Source organism: Haliotis rubra, unplaced genomic scaffold (assembly GCF_003918875.1).
Source record: "Haliotis rubra isolate DU_JTF1 unplaced genomic scaffold, ASM391887v1 Scf491, whole genome shotgun sequence".
Taxonomy (NCBI): domain Eukaryota; kingdom Metazoa; phylum Mollusca; class Gastropoda; order Lepetellida; family Haliotidae; genus Haliotis; species Haliotis rubra.
Genome location: NW_025767181.1, coordinates 618,094 through 641,491, shown reverse-complemented (window position 1 = coordinate 641,491; position 23,398 = coordinate 618,094). Strand labels below are relative to the sequence as shown.

General features: G+C 45.0%; 1 protein-coding gene across 1 annotated transcript; it reads right to left on the bottom strand.

The window, feature by feature from the left end:
* Positions 1-406: 406 nt before the first annotated feature.
* On the bottom strand, positions 407-21,935 carry LOC124291427 (calcium-activated chloride channel regulator 1-like). Its single transcript, XM_046728414.1, has 21 exons — positions 21,846-21,935; positions 20,818-20,930; positions 18,061-18,291; positions 16,169-16,427; positions 15,661-15,748; positions 15,009-15,151; positions 13,804-13,908; positions 13,313-13,480; positions 11,970-12,144; positions 11,420-11,529; positions 11,019-11,216; positions 10,421-10,595; positions 9,872-9,981; positions 9,500-9,668; positions 8,739-8,989; positions 6,159-6,336; positions 5,802-5,909; positions 4,899-5,147; positions 4,004-4,117; positions 1,959-2,120; positions 407-1,118 (listed from the first exon to the last, which is right to left on the bottom strand). The coding sequence occupies exons 1-21, from the start codon at positions 21,933-21,935 to the stop codon at positions 868-870; spliced, it is 3,447 nt and encodes a 1,148-aa protein (XP_046584370.1). The 3' UTR covers positions 407-867.
* Positions 21,936-23,398: the final 1,463 nt, after the last annotated feature.

The window sequence follows — 23,398 nt, the reverse complement described above, 5'->3', positions numbered from 1 at the left end:
ATGAGCAATCCGTGGAAGATTACACCGACATCAGTACCATGTCCTGTGGTAACTGCATGCTCAACAACACTTTTAAGTGGCAATACTTTATTTATAGACAGTGGTGTTCACTGAACGGGGCAGAAAATTGATTGAGGCGCTCGTACAATATTGACAACGCTGCGAGGAGCTTTAGACCATCTCAATTCACAAGATTGGAGACGCTTTGAGCAAACGGTCTCCAGTGAGCTACATGAGGGTGGCAGGAGGGAGACTTCTAAGACTTATCTGCGTGCACACTGCAGACATGGCACGTGTCTTTGGTGCCTGCTTCCACAGTTTCCTGGATTCAAGAACGGGACACGTGTCTCACCCAAGACACCCGACTGTGACAAATTACATGGCAATTATTGAGGACATGTAAATCTTTTCTACTGCTAATTTTTTGAGTCATTTTATTGCCTTTAAACCAAATCCTACATATTTCAGTGTGATTTGTTGATTGTTCATTAATCTAGTGTGGTTACTTATTCCACACTTCAGTTATGTACCTACTGATGTCCGAGTTATCTTTCAACTTGGGAATGAACTTGCAACAATACCATAAATATTGAAACAGCTTCTCACTTCAAAAACAGGTTTTTCCCTCGGGAACCCCGAGACTTCCAGACTGTTGGTTTTGTGGGTATTTGTATTACTTTGGGAGCTCCGAGACTTCCAGACAGTTGGTTTTGCACCACCAAAAGACGATGACGTTTATAAGTTAATCGCCATCGAAGATGCAGAAGGATATTCGTTAAAAACCGGACCCGTTATTTACCGATTTCGTGAAAGCCAGGCCTGTTTCAGGAAATGCTTAGATTCAGTTACAAGACAACATTAATAATATCAGCCCAGGTACTTCTTCCTGATGGTCACTATGAATCCCCGTCTCTTCTTCCGGTACATCACAACGCCTACGATGACGGCAACGACTACCACCGACACACAGACGGCCGTCACTATCCCAGCAATCAGTGCCACGTCTACGTCATCGGGCCGCTGCACGTGCTTCATGGAGACGCTGACGATGTTGGAACGTTGTCCTCGCTGTTCTACGTCATCGGTCGCAAGGATGGTGAAATAATACGTCACATCACCTGGATCATATCAATGATAATAATTATAGAATCAACATCGCATTCACATTCTCATTGTTGAAACATTCTGTAGAATTACTTGACTCTAATTTACCTCAGTTTTAGTAATTCCCATTCTTGTACCCATTGCTATGTATATAGTTTCCAGCGCAAATTTGATAAGTAAAATTCCAAGGGACTAGCCAAAATTGTTTACTTATCAGGTATTTTACTTATCCAAACCTATAAAAATCTGCAAATGACAACCATATGCATGTATATATGTATGCATATGTATCAATGAACAACTTATCAGGGCTGGCCTCCAATTGTCAGTGTATTGTCAACTGCTTGACGCCAGCGAGCTGTAAGTAGGATGTTTGTTTAACTGGAGACTGACACGTGCCCCTCATGTCGGATTATGTGGTGATCGCTAATTTAGTTATCCAGTATCTTTTGTTAAGTAATTTACTTCCAGGGACTGTGAGAATACGTTTAGTTAAGCGGTATTGTTTACTTATCCAAGTTTAGTTAACAGGACTCTAATAGTGATAATTAATGAAGAAATTTGCCGGGACCAAAGAAAAGTGTTTACTTATCAGGTCTGTTTAGTTAAGCGGTCTTTACTTAGGCGGTTTCCACTGTAGTTTCCAGCGCAAATTTGACACACTATGTATAAATGACATGGATTGTGCAAATGGAAAGTTGGGATGAAAACGTCCAAGTGTTCCAACAACAACAACAACAACAACAACAACATAATAGCTGGTCATGGCAAATAAGAATTTTATCTTAATATGACTATCTAACTTGTCTCTTCCCCTTTGTGTTATGTTTATGTTTGCTTTAACAAATCCTCACCGTCCCTATCGAGTTTGACAACGATGTATTCTGCCGTCCCGGACGCCGCTGGGTTGGCCAGATCTCCCTCAATCACCATGTCTCCGGTCACTGGTGTGGTCAGCGTGTGGTTGTCATACAGTGGGTCAAACTCGGTACTCATCCACAGTTCATATCCGGCAGCTGGAACACAAGGTCACAGGTAGTGGCCATGTCAGGTGTGGTCATCACGTATACCTGTATCGACCGCTTCACCAGCTTACAGTGCATCATAGTCATTGTTTACCAGTTGAGGATATATTGTACTGCTTTATATAGAAACATCTGCCATCTAGGCTATACGTCACGTGTCAACAAGACTGCAAAGGTTGTTCCGTGGTCGGTGAGACTAAAGCTTAGTTTCTGCAGATGTATAACCGTGAAAGAGAAAACAAACGACTGCATCTGAAAGGGTAAAACTCAATAGGATAGATGCTCCTGAATGTTTGAAGAATCTGGTCTTGCTAGTACATGACAGTAACGGCTGGACAGAAGGAACAATGATGAGGTCCGGGGACTGAGAGAGGCCACGTGCACAGCAGGCTTTCTGTTGTCCAGAACCCCGGTATTACCAGGGACAATCTACGTCTTCTATTCTCCCCGGTATTACCAGGGATAATCTACGTCTTCTATTCTCCCCGGTATTACCAGGGATAATCTACGTCTTCTATTCTCTCCGGTATTACCAGGGATAATCTACGTCTTCTATTCTCTCCGGTATTACCAGGGATAATCTACGTCTTCTATTCTCCCGGTATTACCAGGGATAATCTACGTCTATTCTATTCTCCTGGGATTACCAGGGACAATCTACGTCTTCTAGTCTCCTGGTATTACCAGGATAATCTACGTCTTCTATTCTCCCCGGTATCCGGTATTACAGGGATAATCTACGTCTTCTATTCTTCCGGTATTACCAGGATAATCTCTATTCTTCTAGTCTCCCCGGTTTTACCAGGGATAATCTACGTCTTCTATTCTCCTGGTATTACCAGGTATAATCTACGTACCAGGGATAATTTCTACCAGGGATAATCTACGTCTTCTAGTCTCCCCGGTATTACCAGGGATAATCTACGTCTTCTATTCTCTCCCGGTATTACCAGGGATAATCTACGTCTTCTAGTCTCTCCGGTATTACCAGGGATAATCTACGTCTTCTATTCTCCCCGGTATTACCAGGGATAATCTACGTCTTCTATTCTCCCGGTATTACCAGGGACAATCTACGTCTTCTAGTCTCCGGTATTACCAGGGATAATCTACGTCTTCTATTCTCCCCGGTATTACCAGGGATAATCTACGTCTTCTATTCTCCCCGGTATTACCAGGGATAATCTACGTCTTCTATTCTCTCCGGTATTACCAGGGATAATCTACGTCTTCTAGTCTCCCCGGTATTACCAGGGATAATCTACGTCTTCTATTCTCCCGGTATTACCAGGGATAATCTACGTCTTCTATTCTCCCGGTATTACCAGGTATAATCTACGTCTTCTATTCTCCCCGGTATTACCAGGGATAATCTACGTCTTCTAGTCTCCGGTATTACCAGGGATAATCTACGTCTGCTATCCTCTCCGGTATTACCAGGAATAATCGACGTCTTCTAGTCTCTCCTGGTATTACCAGGGATAATCTACGTCTTCTATAGTCTCCCCGGTATTACCAGGAATAATCTACGTCGTTATATATCCCTCCGGTATTACCAGGAATAATCTACGTCTGCTATCCTCCCCGGTATTACCAGGGATAATCTACGTCTTCTATTCTCCCGGTATTACCAGGGATAATCTACGTCTTCTATTCTCCCCGGTATTACCAGGGATAATCTACGTCTTCTATTCTCTCCGGTATTACCAGGGATAATCTACGTCTTCTATTCTCCCGGTATTACCAGGGATAATCTACGTCTTCTATTCTGCCCGGTATTACCAAGTTCGTCTTATCCAGCCTGTGTGATATAGTAGACATAAAGAAACAGAGAACACCCCAGGCAGTACCCGGAAGTGGAGTGTAGTATATACCTGTGCCAGAGTCGAGATCGTCTCCGGGCGCCGTCCACTCCAGCCGGACCTCCTTGTACCCTACAACGGTCACCTGGAGATCGGAGATCTTGCATGGGGGGTACAGGTCACTGCCTGCAACACACGTCATCGGCCGCCATGTACAGATCCCAAGGAAGTGCATAATGAAAGGCTAAATAATATATTTACTAAAAAGATCTGAAGATGGGCATTTACTTCTTAAACATTAACAACTTTAATAAAAGCAGCACAAACTCCCCCGTAATGTTCCGGTTCTGTATATATTGGTCAGGGGGACAGTTCAGTCACATCCCGGTATCTGCCCACGGCGTGAAATGTAACGTCATTGCAGTCATATAGCTTGTTCCCTCTGAATATCTGGGTTAGAAGTGGTGTTCAGTAACACATGATAGTCTAAGCGGCGACAAACAGTATGGGGTGGTTGACTGGTTGATACATGCCCGTCGTATCTGTTTACGTAGATAGATGCTCAATCATCGGATTGTGTGGTCCAGACGTGATTGTGTACAGACACATTGGCGCATTGTTGTGAGCAAGGAACTCACACACAGGGTACTGTACTGGGAGCCGACCATTCCTTGTTTCCTCCCTGCCAAGGCAGCTTAGCAAGAAGCACCGCCTGTAAACGTCTTTGGCGTGACGCTGCAGGGAATCGAACCGCTGTTTGCCCAGATCCTGTATCCTGCGACAATATTAGGGACAAAGGACATTTGTGTGAAGACGAGTTGCATAATTAACCAGCTGTTATAATGCCCAGACAGTATCTTAGCAACATCAGAGTGGGGACAATACAACTACACATGTTCTAACCATATCTTGAATCAAACCTGGATTTTCAAATGGAGATAAATATTTCACCAGCTGACCAACCCACCGGGAGCGAAGCCTGTGAGACTGAAGGATCCGGCGGACGTTGACCTCTGGAAGTGCCCCACGTTCTGGTGTGTGTGCTCCATCCTCCCGCCGACATCCCCCACCGCTGCCCCAACACCTACCACCCGATCAGTAGCAACCACAGTGGCTGCATTGTCGTTGACAGTTACGGTGACGTAGTAGCGGCCATTGTTGGTGAAGTTGGTGACGAAAGCCGAGTAGATGCCATCATTCTTGGTCGCATCAGCGCCTGATACAGATTATCAATAATACACGAATACTAGCGAGATCCAGACTGTATGCTGCGACTTCAAGACAGAGTATCAGTATATACACGAATACTAGCGAGATCTAGACTGTATGCTGCGACTTCAAGACAGACATCTCATACTGTAAATTCTCCCGATGGTCATTCTTTCAGCAAAAGTGTTACAGATGTACGTTTGACAAAGCACCTTGGAATAAATGGCAACAGATCAGTATTGTTTATGCCAGACTGTTGCTGTGACTTCAAGACAGACAGATCTGTTTAAGGTTGTGACAAAATGTCAGATCTGTTTATGCCAGGTTGTAATGTCAGATCTGTTTATGTCCAGATCTGTTTATGCCAGGTTGTAATGTCAGGTTGTAATGTCAGATCTGTTTATGCCAGGTTGTAATGTCAGATATGCAGGATCATGGCGGGTTGTAATGTCAGATGAAATGCACATGAAATGCACAGAGACTCTTGTCATTTGAAATAATTCGGGCGTCTCCAACTGATTATATTTGTTTGTTTGGTTTGTTGTTTAACGCCACATCCAGCACTATTCCAGTTATATGGCGCCCAACTAATTATCACTGGTATACGTTCAGGTGTTGTTGCCATCCAAGTGGCGGAGTCTACAGTCCTGGACCATCTCACCTGCGCCGTTGTCCCTGACCATGAGAGGAACGCTTGTCACCTCCCCGGACGTCAATCCTGGTTGTTCCAGTGTAGCCTTCACCGTCGCTTTCAGTAAGGGGGATAACCCTGAAATAATTTACCACTTTAGGGAATGTAGATATAAATGTAATGTGTTTACTTTCTATTCGGTAACAATTGTTATTTCAGTCAGATTCAGAAGGGGCGGTGGGATATTGAGGCTCGTCAAACTCCTGGGGTATGGAAAAACGGCGCAAAACTCATTCATTCACACATAAAACACATTGTTTGAAACTTATCATTAAAATATTCTTTCACAATATATCTAGGTCTGTCAGGAGAACGAACTTAGGTTACCCTGTGACACGCTGATATAGAGATTCTGGAAAAGCGGGAAGGCAACACTTGATTTGCCCCACTGCGCATGCGCCAGAATGGGTGCCTGTTGCCCTTGTCTGACACGTGATGACACGGTGAAGGCCATCACCTGGACCTCCTCATGTGTGTTGGTGATGTTCACAGCAAGACCTCCCGTCTGGAAGAATACATTCTCGGAAATTGTCATGGTAATAAATTACATACCTTGCTAACATTAACCGCCAGCTCCGATTCGTGTTTCAAAACGTTATAGAACGAAGGAACGACAAGCATATTTAAATAGAAAATTATGGAAGTTGATAAATAAACTTTTAAATAGATAAACTTTTGAATGATTCCGAGTTTAGCAGGAACGGACTTCCGCTGAAACCTATTTCTGTTTGGTGTTTAACGCAGCACTGTGAATAATTGACACTGGACCTGACGATCCAGACGATTGATAGATCAATCAACCCAGCCAGAGAGCTTGATCACCCTTCCTGGATGTCAAGCACGTGTTGCTGGGGGCACGGGGTCCCGACGGGGACGCCGAGGATCATGGGATGCTGGACAATGTTGTTGTCCGTTGACAACATGCCCCAGGTACACGGATCCAGCTGGATCACCGAGTTTATTAAGATGTAGAGAAGGTGCCCTGAATGAAGGCTACCTGATCTTAGGCTGTTTATGTTTCACTCGAACTCTCATTTTTCAACCCTGAATCCGGAATTCTGCTTAACACCAGAACTGCTTAAAGCCAAAAGCACGTCAGAATTCACACAACAACGGGAGAATAATGGTCATGGACGAAAATATATACTCTCCCAAAAAGAAACGCATCATGAAAATAGCAATTTCATGTAGCAAATGAATTAAAACGTGATTCATTTTACAAAAAGGTTTTGCTCTGTTTATGAGTCCTATGGTGTTTATGTTTTGAAACATCACAACAAAACGCACCATCCGTAAAATACCCGTATTTAACAGCATGATTTTCAATTTCGGCATGTAGTGTCACAGAATACACAATTCACATGCAATGCACGTGAAAGTTGGGGATCAGATAGTCTCAATGATGGGTATAAAAGGTTGATCGCTGTCTGTCGATTATTCACTGTATTTGGAATATTGTTGACGAACGCAAAATGCCACGTCTAAGTGAAGCCAACCGTCATATCGCCATTGGTTTGCTTGAAGCTGGCCAGTCTCAACGTGCAGTTGCCCGACGCATGAATGTTCACCAAAGCACGATTTCACGGCTCTGGGAGAGATATCGCTGGCAGAATTCGGTAGCAGATGCCCCTCGTAGTGGGCGACCACGAGCGACCACTGCGGCGCAGGATCGCTACATCCGGGTACATCACCTGCGTCATCGAACAGCTACGGCGACCAGTACCGCTCGACAAATACCCGGATTGAGGAGGCTTTCTGCACAGACCGTCAGGAACAGGTTGAGAGAGGCTGGTTTACGTGCCAGAAGACCTTATTTTGGCCCTGTGCTTCGACAACAACATCGTCGACATCGAGTTCAATGGTGCACCAACGTTCAGGCCTGGAACCTACCGAATTGGCGTAGAATCTGGTTCAGTGATGAATCACGATTTCTATTGGAACGACGCGATGGAAGAATGCGGGTGTACAGACGTCGACGTGAACGTTTCGCCGACGCTTGCGTTCCCCAGGTGGACAGATTCGGCCGGGGAAGTGTTATGATGTTGGGAGCGATCACCTGCCGTAGGAGAAGTGATTTGGTGATGATCCAGGGCAACCTGACAGCTCAACGGTACTGTGACGAAATCCTACGCCCACACCTCCTTCCAATCATTGATCGCCAGAGGGAGTTGTTTCAACAGGACAATGCCAGGCCCCACACAGCACGTCACACTAGAGACTTCCTCCAGAACCACAACATCAATGTGCGCCCCCTGGCCCTCAAGATCACCGGACTTTAAACCCGATCGAACATCTGTGGATGCCCTGACAGACGGGTGCGACGCCGTAACCCTCAGCCCCAGACACTTCAGCAACTCGCACAGGCACTACAGGCAGAGTGGGCTGCGATTGGGCAACACGAGATTCTGAGACTTATTCGTTCGATGCCGAGGCAATGCCGTGCAGTTCTGGATGCCCACGGTGGTCACACGAGGTATTGACTTCAGCGCCACCACACGTCTCCATGTGACACTCAAACTGACTCTTCCTCGAGTTGGTGCCAAAGACGGATAAGTCTGCATTCCCAGTGTGCAATTTCGCTATATTTCATTGACTCCATAAAGCCTACAAGATGTTTCAAAATAAACATAAAAATACAGTTGAAATTCCTATATGCGTTTCTTTTTTTGGGAGAGTATATATACCTAATAAAAAGGTGCAATCTTAGTAAATAATTACTGAAAAAACAGATATGCAAGGGTAATGTTTAAGCACACCATTGTGTTTTACAAAATGTAGAATCTTCGTGTAAAAACACACCCACATATGTGCACTACGCGTACCAAACCGATAAGGCACGCGTATATATTCTCGTTCCAAAAGGGGGTTGGCTGCCTCTTCAATAATAGAAAATCTAGACAGCCTCACCTCCATGTAGTCTTTGAAGTGGAAGTTGGACGTGTTGAAGGATGCCTCGTTGGTATATTCCGGGGACGAGGAGTTCAGTACATGGCCGCCAGGGGTCACCATGACAACCACTGGGACTGTAGTGTTGTAGCCGATGGAGATGTCGGTGTTGACACCGATGGAGGAGTCAAAGAAGATGACGTCAGTATAGCTCTCCCCTGGTTGTAGGAGAAACGATTGGCTGACCAGCTGTAGGACTCTCTGACGGGCAGCTGTAGCAGACAAAAGATGACATTGTGGAACACTGAATATTCTCTCTTTGACACGTTTATTCACGTACATTGCAGTTACCTGCAAGGTGCTTGTATATGCAGTCCTGTGCAGTCCAGACGGTCTAAAGATTGAAAGTCCCTTGAAGCAGTTTAAGGTAGTAGAGAATTGAGATGTAATACTAGTATTTTCGCATAAAAAGTTTGTGAACACTTGATTCGCTCACCTTCACGAAATATGATTTTCTTATTTTCAGCTATAATATTGTCCGTTTCTTTAAAGATAAACAAAGTCACAGGGATCTGAATCTTACCCGAATGCTTCTGGGATAGCATTCAGTTCGCCGTTTAGCTTCATAAGGTTTTTGGTTTATGGTGAAGTGTAAAAGGTTCCCAAAGAATTCATGTATAAAATATCATATTCCACCCCGACTTGTGTGGTCGCGATGTAAATCTTAGCAATACTTCACGTCAGACATATTACAGGGGCAAGCCAAGTACATTTGTACCTACATTTGCCCCGCTCAGAGGAAGCTATGAATGCATCATTGAGAGCGTTGGAGATGTCGCTGTCGGACTGGAAGAAACTGATGCCGCCCGTCGTCTGTGCCAACATCTCCAGCTGTTCATCAGCGCTGGCGCTCACAGCGATCGTATCAACCGTTACGTTAGCATCGACAATCTGGAACAGCAAACACAGAACCTACACCGAGAGTTCACGTCTGGCTGTGTCGGAATCATGGATCTCATCTGCAACAACACGTGATTACTACTTCAGACTGGACTAGAAACGATGACCTGAAGTTTGTCACCTGTTGTGGGACATGCATGGCGCCTACACAACACAGAACTACCAACTAAACATGGAGAGTGGGTTGTTGTTACCTGTTGAATGACGTCCCGGATGTAGGGAGGGTGGGTCTCAATTCCGTCTGACAGCAGGATCATGTTCCCACCCTGGGTAGATGCGAGAACCTCCAGACCCTTCAGGATGCCTGCAAACATGGGTAACGTAACTACTTTAGCGGGTCTAGGACGATATCCCCCTGCCCTATCTTCCCTCTGAGATATCCGCCTACCAAATGCACTTACCGTACCAAGGTGACCAGATGGTCGTCTGCTATATTCTTGAATTGCGCCCCATACGCAGTCGGTAACAATCTCTCCGACAGGCGTATTACGTACCATGCTGACTGAGAATCTATAACTGGACCAGGTTCGTGTGAGTACATATCGGATACGTATAGGGTACACATCGAGTAACGTATCATCGTGTAGGGCAGGTGCCATTTCGAGTGCTTAACGGATGCATATCAGATGCGTGGATGCATAACGGATGTATCGTATGCATATGTGTTCCTTGCGTGGGAAACATCGAGGGTAAAGGATGCGTATCGGATACGTATCAGGGGCGTATAGGCTAACTCGACTAACCGTCTCCGATGCTAGTTGCTCCACTAGCAGTTCTTGGAACATTTTGTAGAAGTTCAGTCCTCGTCACGTTGTTAACAACGAGCAGACGAGACTTGATGGTGGCGTACCGGTTGAACCAGACAATTCCAAGTTGTTCCCCGTCCTCGAGGACCCGAGAGATGTAGTTGGATGCCGCCTAGGGGAAAACAGAAACAATATACAATGATCTGAACCCGGACCGTCGGTGAGACGAGTGAAGTCTAAAGATTGAAAGTCCCTTGAAGCAGTTTAAGGTAGTAGAGAATTGAGATGTAATACTAGTATTTTCGCATAAAAAGTTTGTGAACACTTGATTCGCTCACCTTCACGAAATATGATTTTCTTATTTTCAGCTATAATATTGTCCGTTTCTTTAAAGATAAACAAAGTCACAGGGATCTGAATCTTACCCGAATGCTTCTGGGATAGCATTCAGTTCGCCGTTTAGCTTCATAAGGTTTTTGGTTTATGGTGAAGTGTAAAAGGTTCCCAAAGAATTCATGTATAAAATATCATATTCCACCCCGACTTGTGTGGTCGAGATGTAAATCTTAGCAATACTTCACGTCAGACATATTACAGGGGCAAGCCAAGTACATTTGAACCTACATTTGCCCCGCTCAGAGGAAGCTATGAAGGCATCATTGAGAGCGTTGGAGATGTCGCTGTCGGACTGGAAGAAGCTGATGCCGCCCGTCGTCTGTGCCAACATCTCCAGCTGTTCATCAGCGCTGGCGCTCACAGCGATCGTATCAACCGTTACGTTAGCATCGACAATCTGGAACAGCAAACACAGAACCTACACCGAGAGTTCACGTCTGGCTGTGTCAGAATCATGGATCTCATCTGCAACAACACGTGATTACTACTTCAGACTGGACTAGAAACGATGACCTGAAGTTTGTCACCTGTTGTGGGACATGCATGGCGTCTACACAACACAGCACTACCATCTAGACATGGAGAGTGGGTTGTTGTTACCTGTTGAATGACGTCCCGGATGTAGGGAGGGTGGGTCTCAATTCCGTCCGACAACAGGATCATGTTCCCACCCTGGGTAGATGCGAGAACCTCCAGACCCTTCAAGATGCCTGTAACATGGGTAACGTAACAACTGTACCAGGTCTAGGCCGACATCCCCCTGCCCCAACTTCCCTCTGATATATCCGCCCACCAAATGCATTTACCGTACCAAGGTGACCAGATGGTCGTCTGCTATATTCTTGAATAGCGCCCGATACGCAGTCGGTAACAATCTCTCCGACAGGCGTATTACGTACCATGCTGACTGAGAATCTATAACTGTACCAGGTTCGTGTGAGTACATATCGGATACGTATAGAGTACATATCGGATGCATATCAGGTCCGTGTAGGGTACATATCGAGTGCTTAACAGATGCATATCAGGTGCGGGTGGATGCATATCGGATGCGTATCGTATGCATATGTGTTCCTTGTAGGGAAACATCGAGTGCGTAAAGGATGCGTATCGGATACGTATCAGGGGCGTATAGGCTAACTCGACTAACCGTCTCCGATGCTAGTTGCTCCACTAGCAGTTCTTGGAACATTTTGTAGAAGTTCAGTCCTCGTCACGTTGTTAACAACGAGCAGACGAGACTTGATGGTGGCGTACCGGTTGAACCAGACAATTCCAAGTTGTTCCCCGTCCTCGAGGACCCGAGAGATGTAGTTGGATGCCGCCTAGGGGAAACAGAAACAATATACAATGATCTGAACCCGGACCGTCGGTGAGACGAGTGAACGCTGTGACCACTAGGCCCCCGTCATGTATGGATTATGATTATTTTCATAATGAACAAGCTAATCACTATCGTGTCTTTGTATATGTAGCTGTGACATGATTAGATGTATAGTCAGCTGTACAGAAATTATAATCTATCATCATTTCACCATTTTACACTCATACTGTTCCACTTACAACAGGGGGGTTGGGGTAGCCGAGTGGTTAAAGCGTTCGCTCGTCAAGACACTAGTTCGATTCCCCACATGGGTTCAATGTGCGGAATCCATTTCTGGTGTCCGTTGTCGTGATATTGCTGGTATATTGCTAAAAGCGGCGTAAAATTAAACTCACTTTGCATAATTTGCAAATTTCAGTGGCAGGAAATAGTTTATTAACCTCCTGCACCTGTTTTAAAACAAACGACAATCTGTCAACAAACTTTCAACATAAGTCCACAATTCTGATCAGGTTTATATCGCTCCACGGTTCTACACTTAACCGAATGTTTTACCGAAAATAAGCAGTTGTGAGTTACACATTGTGTTTTAGTATAAGACAAAATATTATGGATGTCAACGTCTTGTTTATTCTATACACAACGTTTCATTCACCTGACGAAGGGGCAAGGAACAGCCCAGAAACGTCGTGAATAGAATAAACAAGAAGTTGACATCCATAATATTTTGTCTTATACTTGAATACCAACTTCTATATGCCTCTCAAGAACCACATTGTGTTTTGTTGGTTAATACAACCGGTTTTTTAGTTGTTGTAAAACGCCACTCAGCCATATTTCCATTACATGGCGACGATCTCTAAAATATCGATGGACCAGACCCTTATTCTCGGTCTTGGGCCCTTATTCTCGAAACGAATTCTTAACTTTGATCTCAATGTGTTAAGAATGGGCTTAAGCAGTTCGTAGGGCTACGAACGTTTACGGAATAGCTAGCCTGATATCGATCTACGGAACTGGGATATTATGACATGCATCGAATAACTGTCTGACACTCCTCCCGTTAGTCGCTTACGACAAGGATGGGTTTCTGCAGATCCATTCTAACCCGGATCTTCACTGAGAGACATGTAGCAACTGCTGAACGATGGATTCGAAAGCGCACCTACCCTGGCGAGTTTGGAGATTCTTCCGAAAGATTCCATGCTCCCGGACGTGTCCAGCACCAATACAGTCCGTCTGGTGCTCTCCTTGACCAGTCGGAACGTCGGCACTGTCGATGTCACGTTGCGGGGAGGGTTGAAGTTCTTTTCGAAATCGCCATGCTCTCTCATCACCTTGGTAGGTAAAATGTTGAATTAAAACAGAGTTTAGCTGACAAAAAGACGTCTGCACCATGGAGCGAGAATTTATCTTACCTCGCCATGCTCCAGAAAGTAGGGCAGGAAAACGGAACTTGTTTAAACCTACCAATATATACCAGGAATACTGCCGAGGCGGCGTCACAGGACCGAATGTCAAAGTTTGTGGTGTAGTTTTATTCTGTGTGACACTAGGGATTACGCACTGTGTCCGTAATTCTGGTGATAGTAGCTGAATACGTTTCACATACGACATAATGACTTCCGGGATATAAGTGATATAATGTAGAATACCTCACCTCCCACACACTCCGACCGTCACACATCTGGTTCTGTTTGTTTGTGGCCTGTCGGTTGTGGAGGGTCAGCGGGGAGGACGGGTCGTTGTCACAGAAGTGGACGATCTGAAACAGAGACAACATATATACTAGTTGATTGGTTGGTTGTTTAACGCAGTACTCAGCAATATCCAAGCTACATTGTATATGGCGGCGGTCTGTAAAAACCTTGGAGTCAACTTTGTGTGCAGACTCTTTCAGTGTTGTCACAACCCCTAGTGTACAGTGCACAGCCCTGTGCACTTAAAAGAACCCACGAATCCGTTGGTAAATGACCAGATAGTATACGTGCAAACACCTAAATTAGTTACGGGTACAGCAACGTGCAGTAAACTTGGACAAAGTACCGTGACTATGTGTCCCAGTCCACCCAGCTGTGAATGGGTACCTCGTAAGGATGGAAAAGCCATATTAACTTGGTGTGCCTAGTGGCTGCAAGATGATCCCCAGGGAGTTGAGATTGATAATACGATGTACCGTTGAGATTGACATCCAATGATCGAGGGAAAAACAAAACGCCTGTGAGCAGCCTAGCTGGAACGCGGCGCTATATAAATAGATTATAAATAAAATAAAATAAAAATCAACCAAGTCAGCGAGTTAGTGAGTGAGTGAGTTTAGTTTTACGCCGCACTCAGCTATATTCCAGCTATATGGCGGCGGTCTGTAAATGATCGAGTCTGGACCAGACAATCCAGTGATCAACAGCATAAGCATCGATCTGCGCAATTGGGAACCGATGACATGTCAGCGAGCCTGACCACCCGATCCCGTTAGTCGCCTCTTACGACAAGCATAGTCGCCTTTTGTGGCAAGCATGGGTTGCTGAAGACCTATTCTACCAAGTCAGCGAGTCTGACCACGCGATCCCGTATATGTTAGTGACACACTGGGATAATCTGAGATGCTATGAGAGAAAGTTAGTTAACTTATGAAAACTGCTTCTCAAGTATAGTTCAAACTGGACAAATTGAAGTTCGGGACAGACTGTTCATTATATGGTCACCTACAGATATTGATTTGTCTGAAATGTCCCGTTCACTTAGAAGTATATTTTAGATTTCTACTCTAACGCATTAATAACATCAATTACAAAATTCAGTGTCGGATCTGATTTCGTTACAGTGGAGCTCGGCGTCCTCAATCGCCTGCAGGCTACAACTCACATGCTGCAGCTGCTGTGAGTACATCAGAGAGCCGTACTTTTCCCCTGTGTTTTCTGTGTAGGGCTGGAACCGGCAGTTGCTGTCCGGAAGTCCGACCTGGTATCGACACCCCTCCGTCTGCCGGACAACGTCATAGAAGCGACCTGTAAGGGGGACGTCGGACTGATATCACAAGGCATAACGATATCACAGGATGATGGCATATAGCACTCAGAAGAAATCAAGAACACCAATATTTTTTCTTACGACTGACGTTGTTCAGTCATGTAGCGGTGTGCGATAAGATTGTTCTAACTAATTGATACGTTAGTTAGATGTATAAGAACACCCTTTTCTCGAAACGTTCGTAGACCGTAAGATTCTTATCTTTGATCGTAGCCAATGTGTTAAGAATGGGCCTAAGAAGTTCGAAGGGATGCGAACGTTTCGAGAATAGCTATCTTGATTCTTTAATATTGCTGCTGTTAATTTGTCATGAAATTTGACAGGAGCTAAATTTGAAAGCCAAAAAAACCCAATCAAAACAACAACAAAAAACAAACCCATCACAAAATAAAAACACACCAAGGATAAAGTAGATATGAAGTGATATAATCTATATACTTTCCTCGTATCGCCGTTGAACAGCGGATGCCTTCTATTTCGCCATTACTCGCTGCATAAAACTGCTGCGAAGACTTTTCATCCGGGTACTCGTCAAACACCCCGTATCTGAGATGTCCCCACTCATGTATGATGGTCTACAAGGAGGACAGAGATAGGGATTCTTGTCTTGGTAAGCATCCTATTCCAAGTCAGAACATACGTCAGTCGAAGTTACCCGATTTTGGTTTAGCCTTTCACTATTACCATTAACAGTATGACAAATACATAATGAATGCTAGATTGAACCACATACACTGGTATAACCCATGATCTCTGAATAAACGACACTCGTAATTTCAATTAAGCTGTTCCAAATGGCGGATGTAAACTAGTTGATATATACTACTAAAAAAATGTTAAAGAACACCCACAACCGGAAGAGTGTGAAATCCTTGCAATGCCAAGACGCCATGACAGATTGTCAATTGTCGATTGTTCTTTAATTGTTTAGTAGTATAGCTGGGTATCGACATTTGCATCACCATTCAGATACATCTTCTGTGAGCATTGTTCACCTTATCGTAAGGGCCGTACAGATCAGCAGCTGTGTCGTTCAGGACATACGCTGGGGTCAGGTGCATGTAGTGCCCCAACTCGCCGCAAGGTGTCGTCTTTATTACGAAAGGTCGGTTGCCATAGCTGAATCTGTCATCTGCTTGGTCAATAAGAATATCGCTTTTGTCTACAGTCTCCTTGGTCTGTGGCTCATACTGCGGCCTGTCGGACCACGACTTGGGGACCAGGATGGTGACGTCACCGAAATATGCTCGCTGGCTGAAAGATGGTGTATGATCTGAACATGCATATGTGTGTTTACAGGCACGCCCTATCTATAGTTGTACTATGCATCACAAAAACAAATATACTTGCTAATATGCTTCAGAAACAACCAGTAACCTGAAGAAGATTCTTAAAAAATGACAGATAAATAAATTTAGTGCAAATGGGTATCCATAGAGGAAAGGACATTACGATAATCAGTCTCAGGTTTAGATACCAGATAATACCTCTGTGTGTTTACTAGATGAGGACATTACGATACTCAAGTCTCAGCTTTAGATACCAGATAATACCTCTGTGTGTTTACCAGATGAGGACATTACGATACTCAAGTCTCAGGTTTAGATACCAGATAATACCTCTGTGTGTTTACTAGATGAGGACATTACGATACTCAAGTCTCAGCTTTAGATACCAGATAATAATTCTGTGTGTTTACTAGATGAGGACATTACGATACTCAAGTCTCAGCTTTAGATACCAGATAATATCTCTGTGTGTTTACCAGATGAGGACATTACGATACTCCAGTCTCAGGTTTAGATACCAGATAATACCTCTGTGTGTTTACTAGATGAGGACATTACGATACTCAAGTCTCAGCTTTAGATACCAGATAATATCTCTGTGAGTTTACCAGATGAGGACATTACGATACTCAAGTCTCAGGTTTAGATACCAGATAATATCTCTGTGTGTTTACCAGATGAGGACATTACGATACTCAAGTCTCAAGTTTAGATACCAGATAATATCTCTGTGTGTTTACCAGATGAGGACATTACGATACTCAAGTCTCAAGTTTAGATACCAGATAATACCTCTGTGTGTTTACCAGATGAGGACATTACGATACTCAGTCTCAGGTTTAGATACCAGATAATACCTCTGTGTGTTTACCAGATGAGGACATTACGATACTCAAGTCTCAAGTTTAGATACCAGATAATACCTCTGTGTGTTTACCAGATGAGGACATTACGATAATCAAGTCTCAGGTTTAGATACCAGATAATACCTCTGTGCATGCAAATGGATACCTACTATGCAAATGAGGACAGCTATCAGGACACCTGTGTGATTTAGTCTGTCTCACAGTCCATGAACCGCATTACTCTCCCAGCAATGCTGAACGTTTAAGTGGGATTTGTGTTACCATCAAAATATTCAAACCTACTGTGTGACTGTACATGTACCCAGACACCTACTGTGTAACTCTGTACAGGTACCCAGACACCTACTGTGTAACTTGGCACAGGTACCCAGACACCTACTGTGTAACTTGGCACAGGTACCCAGACACCTACTGTGTAACTTGGTACAGGTACCCAGACACCTACCTGGTACAGGTACCCAGACACCTACTGTGTAACTTGGTACAGGTACCAGACACCTACTGTGTAACTTGGTACAGGTACCCAGACACCTACTGTGTAACTTGGCACAGGTACCCAGACACCTACTGTGTAACTCTGTACAGGTACCCAGACACCTACTGTGTAACTCTGTACAGGTACCCAGACACCTACTGTGTAACTTGGTACAGGTACCAGACACCTACTGTGTAACTTGGTACAGGTACCCAGACACCTACTGTGTAACTTGGTACAGGTACCCAGACACCTACTGTGTAACTTGGTACAGGTACTTTGACGCGTTGGTGAATATGCTCTGCAGTTTCTCTATGAGCGAGTAGTCCTCCGGCACCGATTCCTCTATAGCGATCAGCATCCCCCGGTACTCGTTGTCCTTGATGTGGATGACACCCCGACCACACCCAGACGCCAGGGGGAGCAGAAGAAGAAGGGGGGCTAGCAAACTCATGGCTGTGTACATTCCTGTCGTCATGACGACCCAACTGAAACATACACGACACTACAAGAAATGTGATCATAGCATTTTAAACAAGGGTAATTCACGATTTATGAGTTTACTTCATGTATTTACAGATATAAAAGATGATTTGCCACTCATCTGAACACGGATACGAGGTAACGGAAGAAAATGGCAATCATTAATCTTCATGTTATTTTCTGGTACTTCAACATTCAGTGGGGGCATTAGTGGCTCGGTCGTCTGAGGCGCCCACTTAGCTGTGCAGAGTCGCGTCCCTTGGGTACGACAGGATCCACGCATCCCGGTTTTCTCCGAATACGTTTCTAGATTTCTCTGCACCATACCTTTCTCTGTATGTTGCACCAGATTGGTAACATCTGGGACCTGCTTTACTTTGGGCTTTCATCCACCCCGTGATGTCACTGGGATAGTGCTCAACTCAGCGTTACGCTCAACTCACTCACCCAGATATAACGAGTGAACACATCCCAAACACCAGGTGTCAGTAGTATTGTTATGGTAGCAATATGGCTGAATTCTTGGTTAAAGCGTTCGCTCGTCTCGCCGGACCCGGGTTCGATTCCCAACATGGGTACAACGTGTTAAGCCAATTTCTGGTGACCCCGCCGTGATATTGCTGGATTATTGCTAAAAGCGAAGTAAAACATACACAAAAATGCGAATCGAACAGACAATTAATATAACATGTTAGCTACAAAACACTTACCTCAAGGAACTACAGACAAACGTGGACCTGTCAGCCAGCTATCGCCAAAACCGAATCCTCCACACACACAGAGAAGACTCGTCCCTTGTTGTGTATACCACGTGTGTGTTACTACAAGCTGAAACTAATATAAAACAAGTTAAAAGCAAGAAGGTATGCCGAAGTTATAGTGACAGTACACCTCCGCCCACTGACGCTCCCTTGAGTGTTACGGTAAACTTAGCCTAGGATCGATCCTTCACATGATTTGTGACTTTATGAACCTCCACTTGAGTTTATTCCACGTCGCCCTAGTTCGTTACTCCAAGGATAGGTACATTCTTGGTCTCAATGGATGTAGAGCAGCGTCGGGTATTACCGAACAGCTAACACCATATACTGCCTAATTTCTGTTGTGTTTCCTTATATGAAGCAATACGTAATACTAAGAAAGAACCGTTCAGTGGTACTCAAATTCACCCACAAACGCGAGTATGTGTTGTCCACCAATCTTGTTGCTGATAGATATTTCACATCGTCAAAAAAATTCACCCTTGGCGACTCGTCTACACACCGTTGTCGGGCTGTTCCAAACTGTCATTCCGAACACACGGTGCGTCATAACAATTTAGTTGTGGACGAAGTCTCATTGTTTGACAGGTTGTCGTTTGTTTTAAAACATGTGCAGGAGGTTAATAAACTCTTTCCTGTTACTGAAATTTGCAAATCATGCAAAGTTCATTAACAGAAATGAGTGAGTATGGTTTTACGCCGCTTTTAGCGATATTCCAGCAATATCATGGCAGGGGACAGCAGAAATGGGCTTCACACATTGTACCCATATGTGGAATCGAACCCAGGTCTTCCGTGTGAAGAGCAAACACTTTATGTAGGCTACCCCACCACCCCTGACAGGAACGAGCAAAGAGTTCTTGGATCAACCGGCCAGTATCTGCCGCGTGTGTGGCGGTAATGTGTCTGTATATACATTCTAAATAATTCTACTAAATACAGCTCCTGTGATGGTCTGCGATAGCAGCCACGTCACATAGTATATACAGTACCAGTGTGATGAAACAATACACTTGAGAATTCACTCTCCATTCATCCTTTTCTGAGCACTGATTCTTCAGATGCCACATGAACGTGTCCTGCTATGTGACCCTCACTGACATTAAGCATGTGATATTGCCTGTGGAACAAACAAAACAGGTATTTCATGCGGGCATCACACTTGTGTTGTGGACTTTCATCTTTTTGCGACACAGTGTTCAATGTTATGGACAACCGTATACACCGTATCCTTGAATTCGCTACCCGTGAAGATCCGGGTGAGAATAGATCTCCAGCAACCCATGCTTGTCGTAAGAGGCGACTAACGGGATCGGGTGGTCAGGCTCGCTGACTTGGTTGACATATGTCATCGTATCCCAATTGTGTAGATCGATGCTCATGCTGTTGATCACTGGATTGTCTGGCCCAGACTCGATTATTTACAGACCGCCGTCATAAAGCTGGAATATTACGGAGTGCGGCGTTAAACAAGCAGCCAACCAACTATTGACTGTTGATACTCGTCTCCGAGCTAGTCAGACCAGTGGTTGATAGGGTGATGAACATCTGGGCGCAATGACACGCAGAACCACCGAGTCAGGCCATCCGATCCTCAGTCCTGGAGTCCGATGGTCTGGTGACCTAGTCTCGCTACCCGCTGGATGTCACAAGTGTGGGTGTTTGAAACTGGCATCCGGCATGTGTCAAGGGTAGATAATGTAAACTATTTACATAGGGTAACAGGGAAACATTCTTACAATAAACATGCCACGATGAGTTATAAATCACAGCAGAGGAGCTCTCTCCAATGTCGGGCCACCCTCCACAACACTCCACACAGCCGGCCGGTCACGCCCGTCTCCAGCACTGTCCAGCAAACTGTACCCAACAATGTTCTGACACTGTAACCAACACAATCTTGGTATTGTGTTGACATTGTAACCGACATTGTACGGGACGCTGTAACCGACACTGTACGGGACGCTGTAACCGACACTGTACGGGACATTGTAACCGACACTGCACGGGACACTGTAACCGACACTGGACGGGACATTGTAACCGACACTGTACGGGACATTGTAACCGACACAGCACGGGACATTGTAACCGACACTGTACGGGACACTGTAACCGGCACTGTATGGGACACTGTACTGACACTGCCCTAGCATTTCGCTGAGACTAAAATTACTTTTTACGACACTTGACACCGTATCCGACTTTACTGACCTTTTCCGACACTGTACCATACACAGTAGGACACTATTGTGACACTGTCCCAGATACTCTGATAGAAATATACACATACACATTAATATATTTAGCACCACCTCAATCCAAGGGCAATAAAAACATGTTGGTCGAAACAGGCAATCCTACCCGAGGATACTGAACATCTACGGGTCGCATGTTGACATACTGCCAAGGCAACATATGTTATGTTTGGGATTGCACTTTCTTAGTATGTTACATTTGTTACATTTGACCACTTTCTAAATGGCATTGTGTAATCATACTGCCAAGGCGCCAAGCACGTTGGGGTATGAATTCAATAATTCCAATATCTTCGATACAGTTGTCTGAACTGTTATAAAGGACCGCAGTACTAAACATGCATGACACGGATATCCTGTTGCAACATCGGTGCTGAGTTGAACATTAGCCACACAGTTTTTAGACGACTTGCGAGGAACTTGTGACCACCGGTGAAATAAAGGACCGTCCAAGAAGATCGAGGAAGACCAATGACAATGAGGACCGAGTCCAAATACGTCTGGCAAGACGCAATCTAATGACACATGCCGAAGACTGACACGGTCCGACTCTCCACCAGTACCATTGGAAGGAGGTTGCGGCCGGCTGGTCCGATGGAACGTCAAATGTCCTTCCTCACACGGGAACATTTGGCGTGAAAGCTGCACTGCACCTTGAGGACATGGCGTAAGGTTAATTGTTCTGACATAGTCGCTGTCTTCTACACGTCGGCCGCTGTCGCGTATCGAACTCAGGCATATCATCAGGAGATTGTACATGCAGCTGAACCCTTTGGCGGTGGCTCAGTGATGATGTGCTTTTCATTAGATTTTATTACAATACCAGGGACACTCAATGGTCAACGTTATCAACAAGAAGTGCTGGATACCCAGGGACACTCAATGGTCAACGTTATCAACAAGAAGTGCTGGATACCCAGGGACACTCAATGGTCAACGTTATCAACAAGAAGTGCTGGATACCCAGGGACACGCAATGGTCAACGTTATCAACAAGAAGTGCTGGATACCCAGGGACACGCAATGGTCAACGTTATCAACAAGAAGTGCTGGATACCCAGGGACACGCAATGGTCAACGTTATCAACAAGAAGTGCTGGATACCCAGGGACACTCAATGGTCAACGTTATCAACAAGAAGTGCTGGATACCCAGGGACGCGCAATGGTCAACGTTATCAACAAGAAGTGCTAGATACCCAGGGACACTCAATGGTCAACGTTATCAACAAGAAGTGCTGGATACCCAGGGACACTCAATGGTCAACGTTATTAACAAGAAGTGCTGGATACCCAGGGACACTCAATGGTCAAGGTTATCAACAAGAAGAGCTGGATACCCAGGGACACGCAATGGTCAACGTTATCAACAAGAAGAGCTGGATACCCAGGGACACGCAATGGTCAACGTTATCAACAAGAAGAGCTGGATACCCAGGGACACGCAATGGTCAAGGTTATCAACAAGAAGTTGCTGGATACCCAGGGACGCAATGGTCAACGTCATCAACAAGAAGTGCTGGATACCCAGGGACACGCAATGGTCAACGTTATCAACAAGAAGAGCTGGATACACAGGGACACGCAATGGTCAACGTTATCAACAAGAAGTGCTGGATACCCAGGGACACTCAATGGTCAACGTTATCAACAAGAAGTGCTGGATACCCAGGGACACGCAATGGTCAACGTTATCAACAAGAAGTGCTGGATACCCAGGGACACTCAATGGTCAACGTTATCAACAAGAAGTGCTGGATACCCAGGGACACGCAATGGTCAACGTTATCAACAAGAAGTGCTGGATACCCAGGACACGCAATGGTCAAGGTTATCAACAAGAAGAGCTGGATACCCAGGGACACGCAATGGTCAACGTTATCAACAAGAAGTGCTGGATACCCAGGGACACGCAATGGTCAACGTTATCAACAAGAAGTGCTGGATACCCAGGGACACGCAATGGTCAACGTTATCAAAAGAAGTGCTGGATACCCAGGGACACTCAATGGTCAACGTTATTAACAAGAAGTGCTGGATACCCAGGGACACGCAATGGTCAACGTTATCAACAAGAAGTGCTGGATACCCAGG

Excerpts from the sequence above, each read along its gene's own strand:
- LOC124291427 (XM_046728414.1), bottom strand. The coding sequence starts at position 21,935 with ATGTTCCCGTGTGAGGAAGGACATTTGACGTTCCATCGGACCAGCCGG. Across the intron at positions 12,145-13,312 it reads GAATCTCCAAACTCGCCAGG|GCGGCATCCAACTACATCTC; the intron begins GTAGGTGCGCTT and ends TGTTTCCCCTAG. Across the intron at positions 5,148-5,801 it reads GGTCAGGGACAACGGCGCAG|GCGCTGATGCGACCAAGAAT; the intron begins GTGAGATGGTCC and ends AATCTGTATCAG.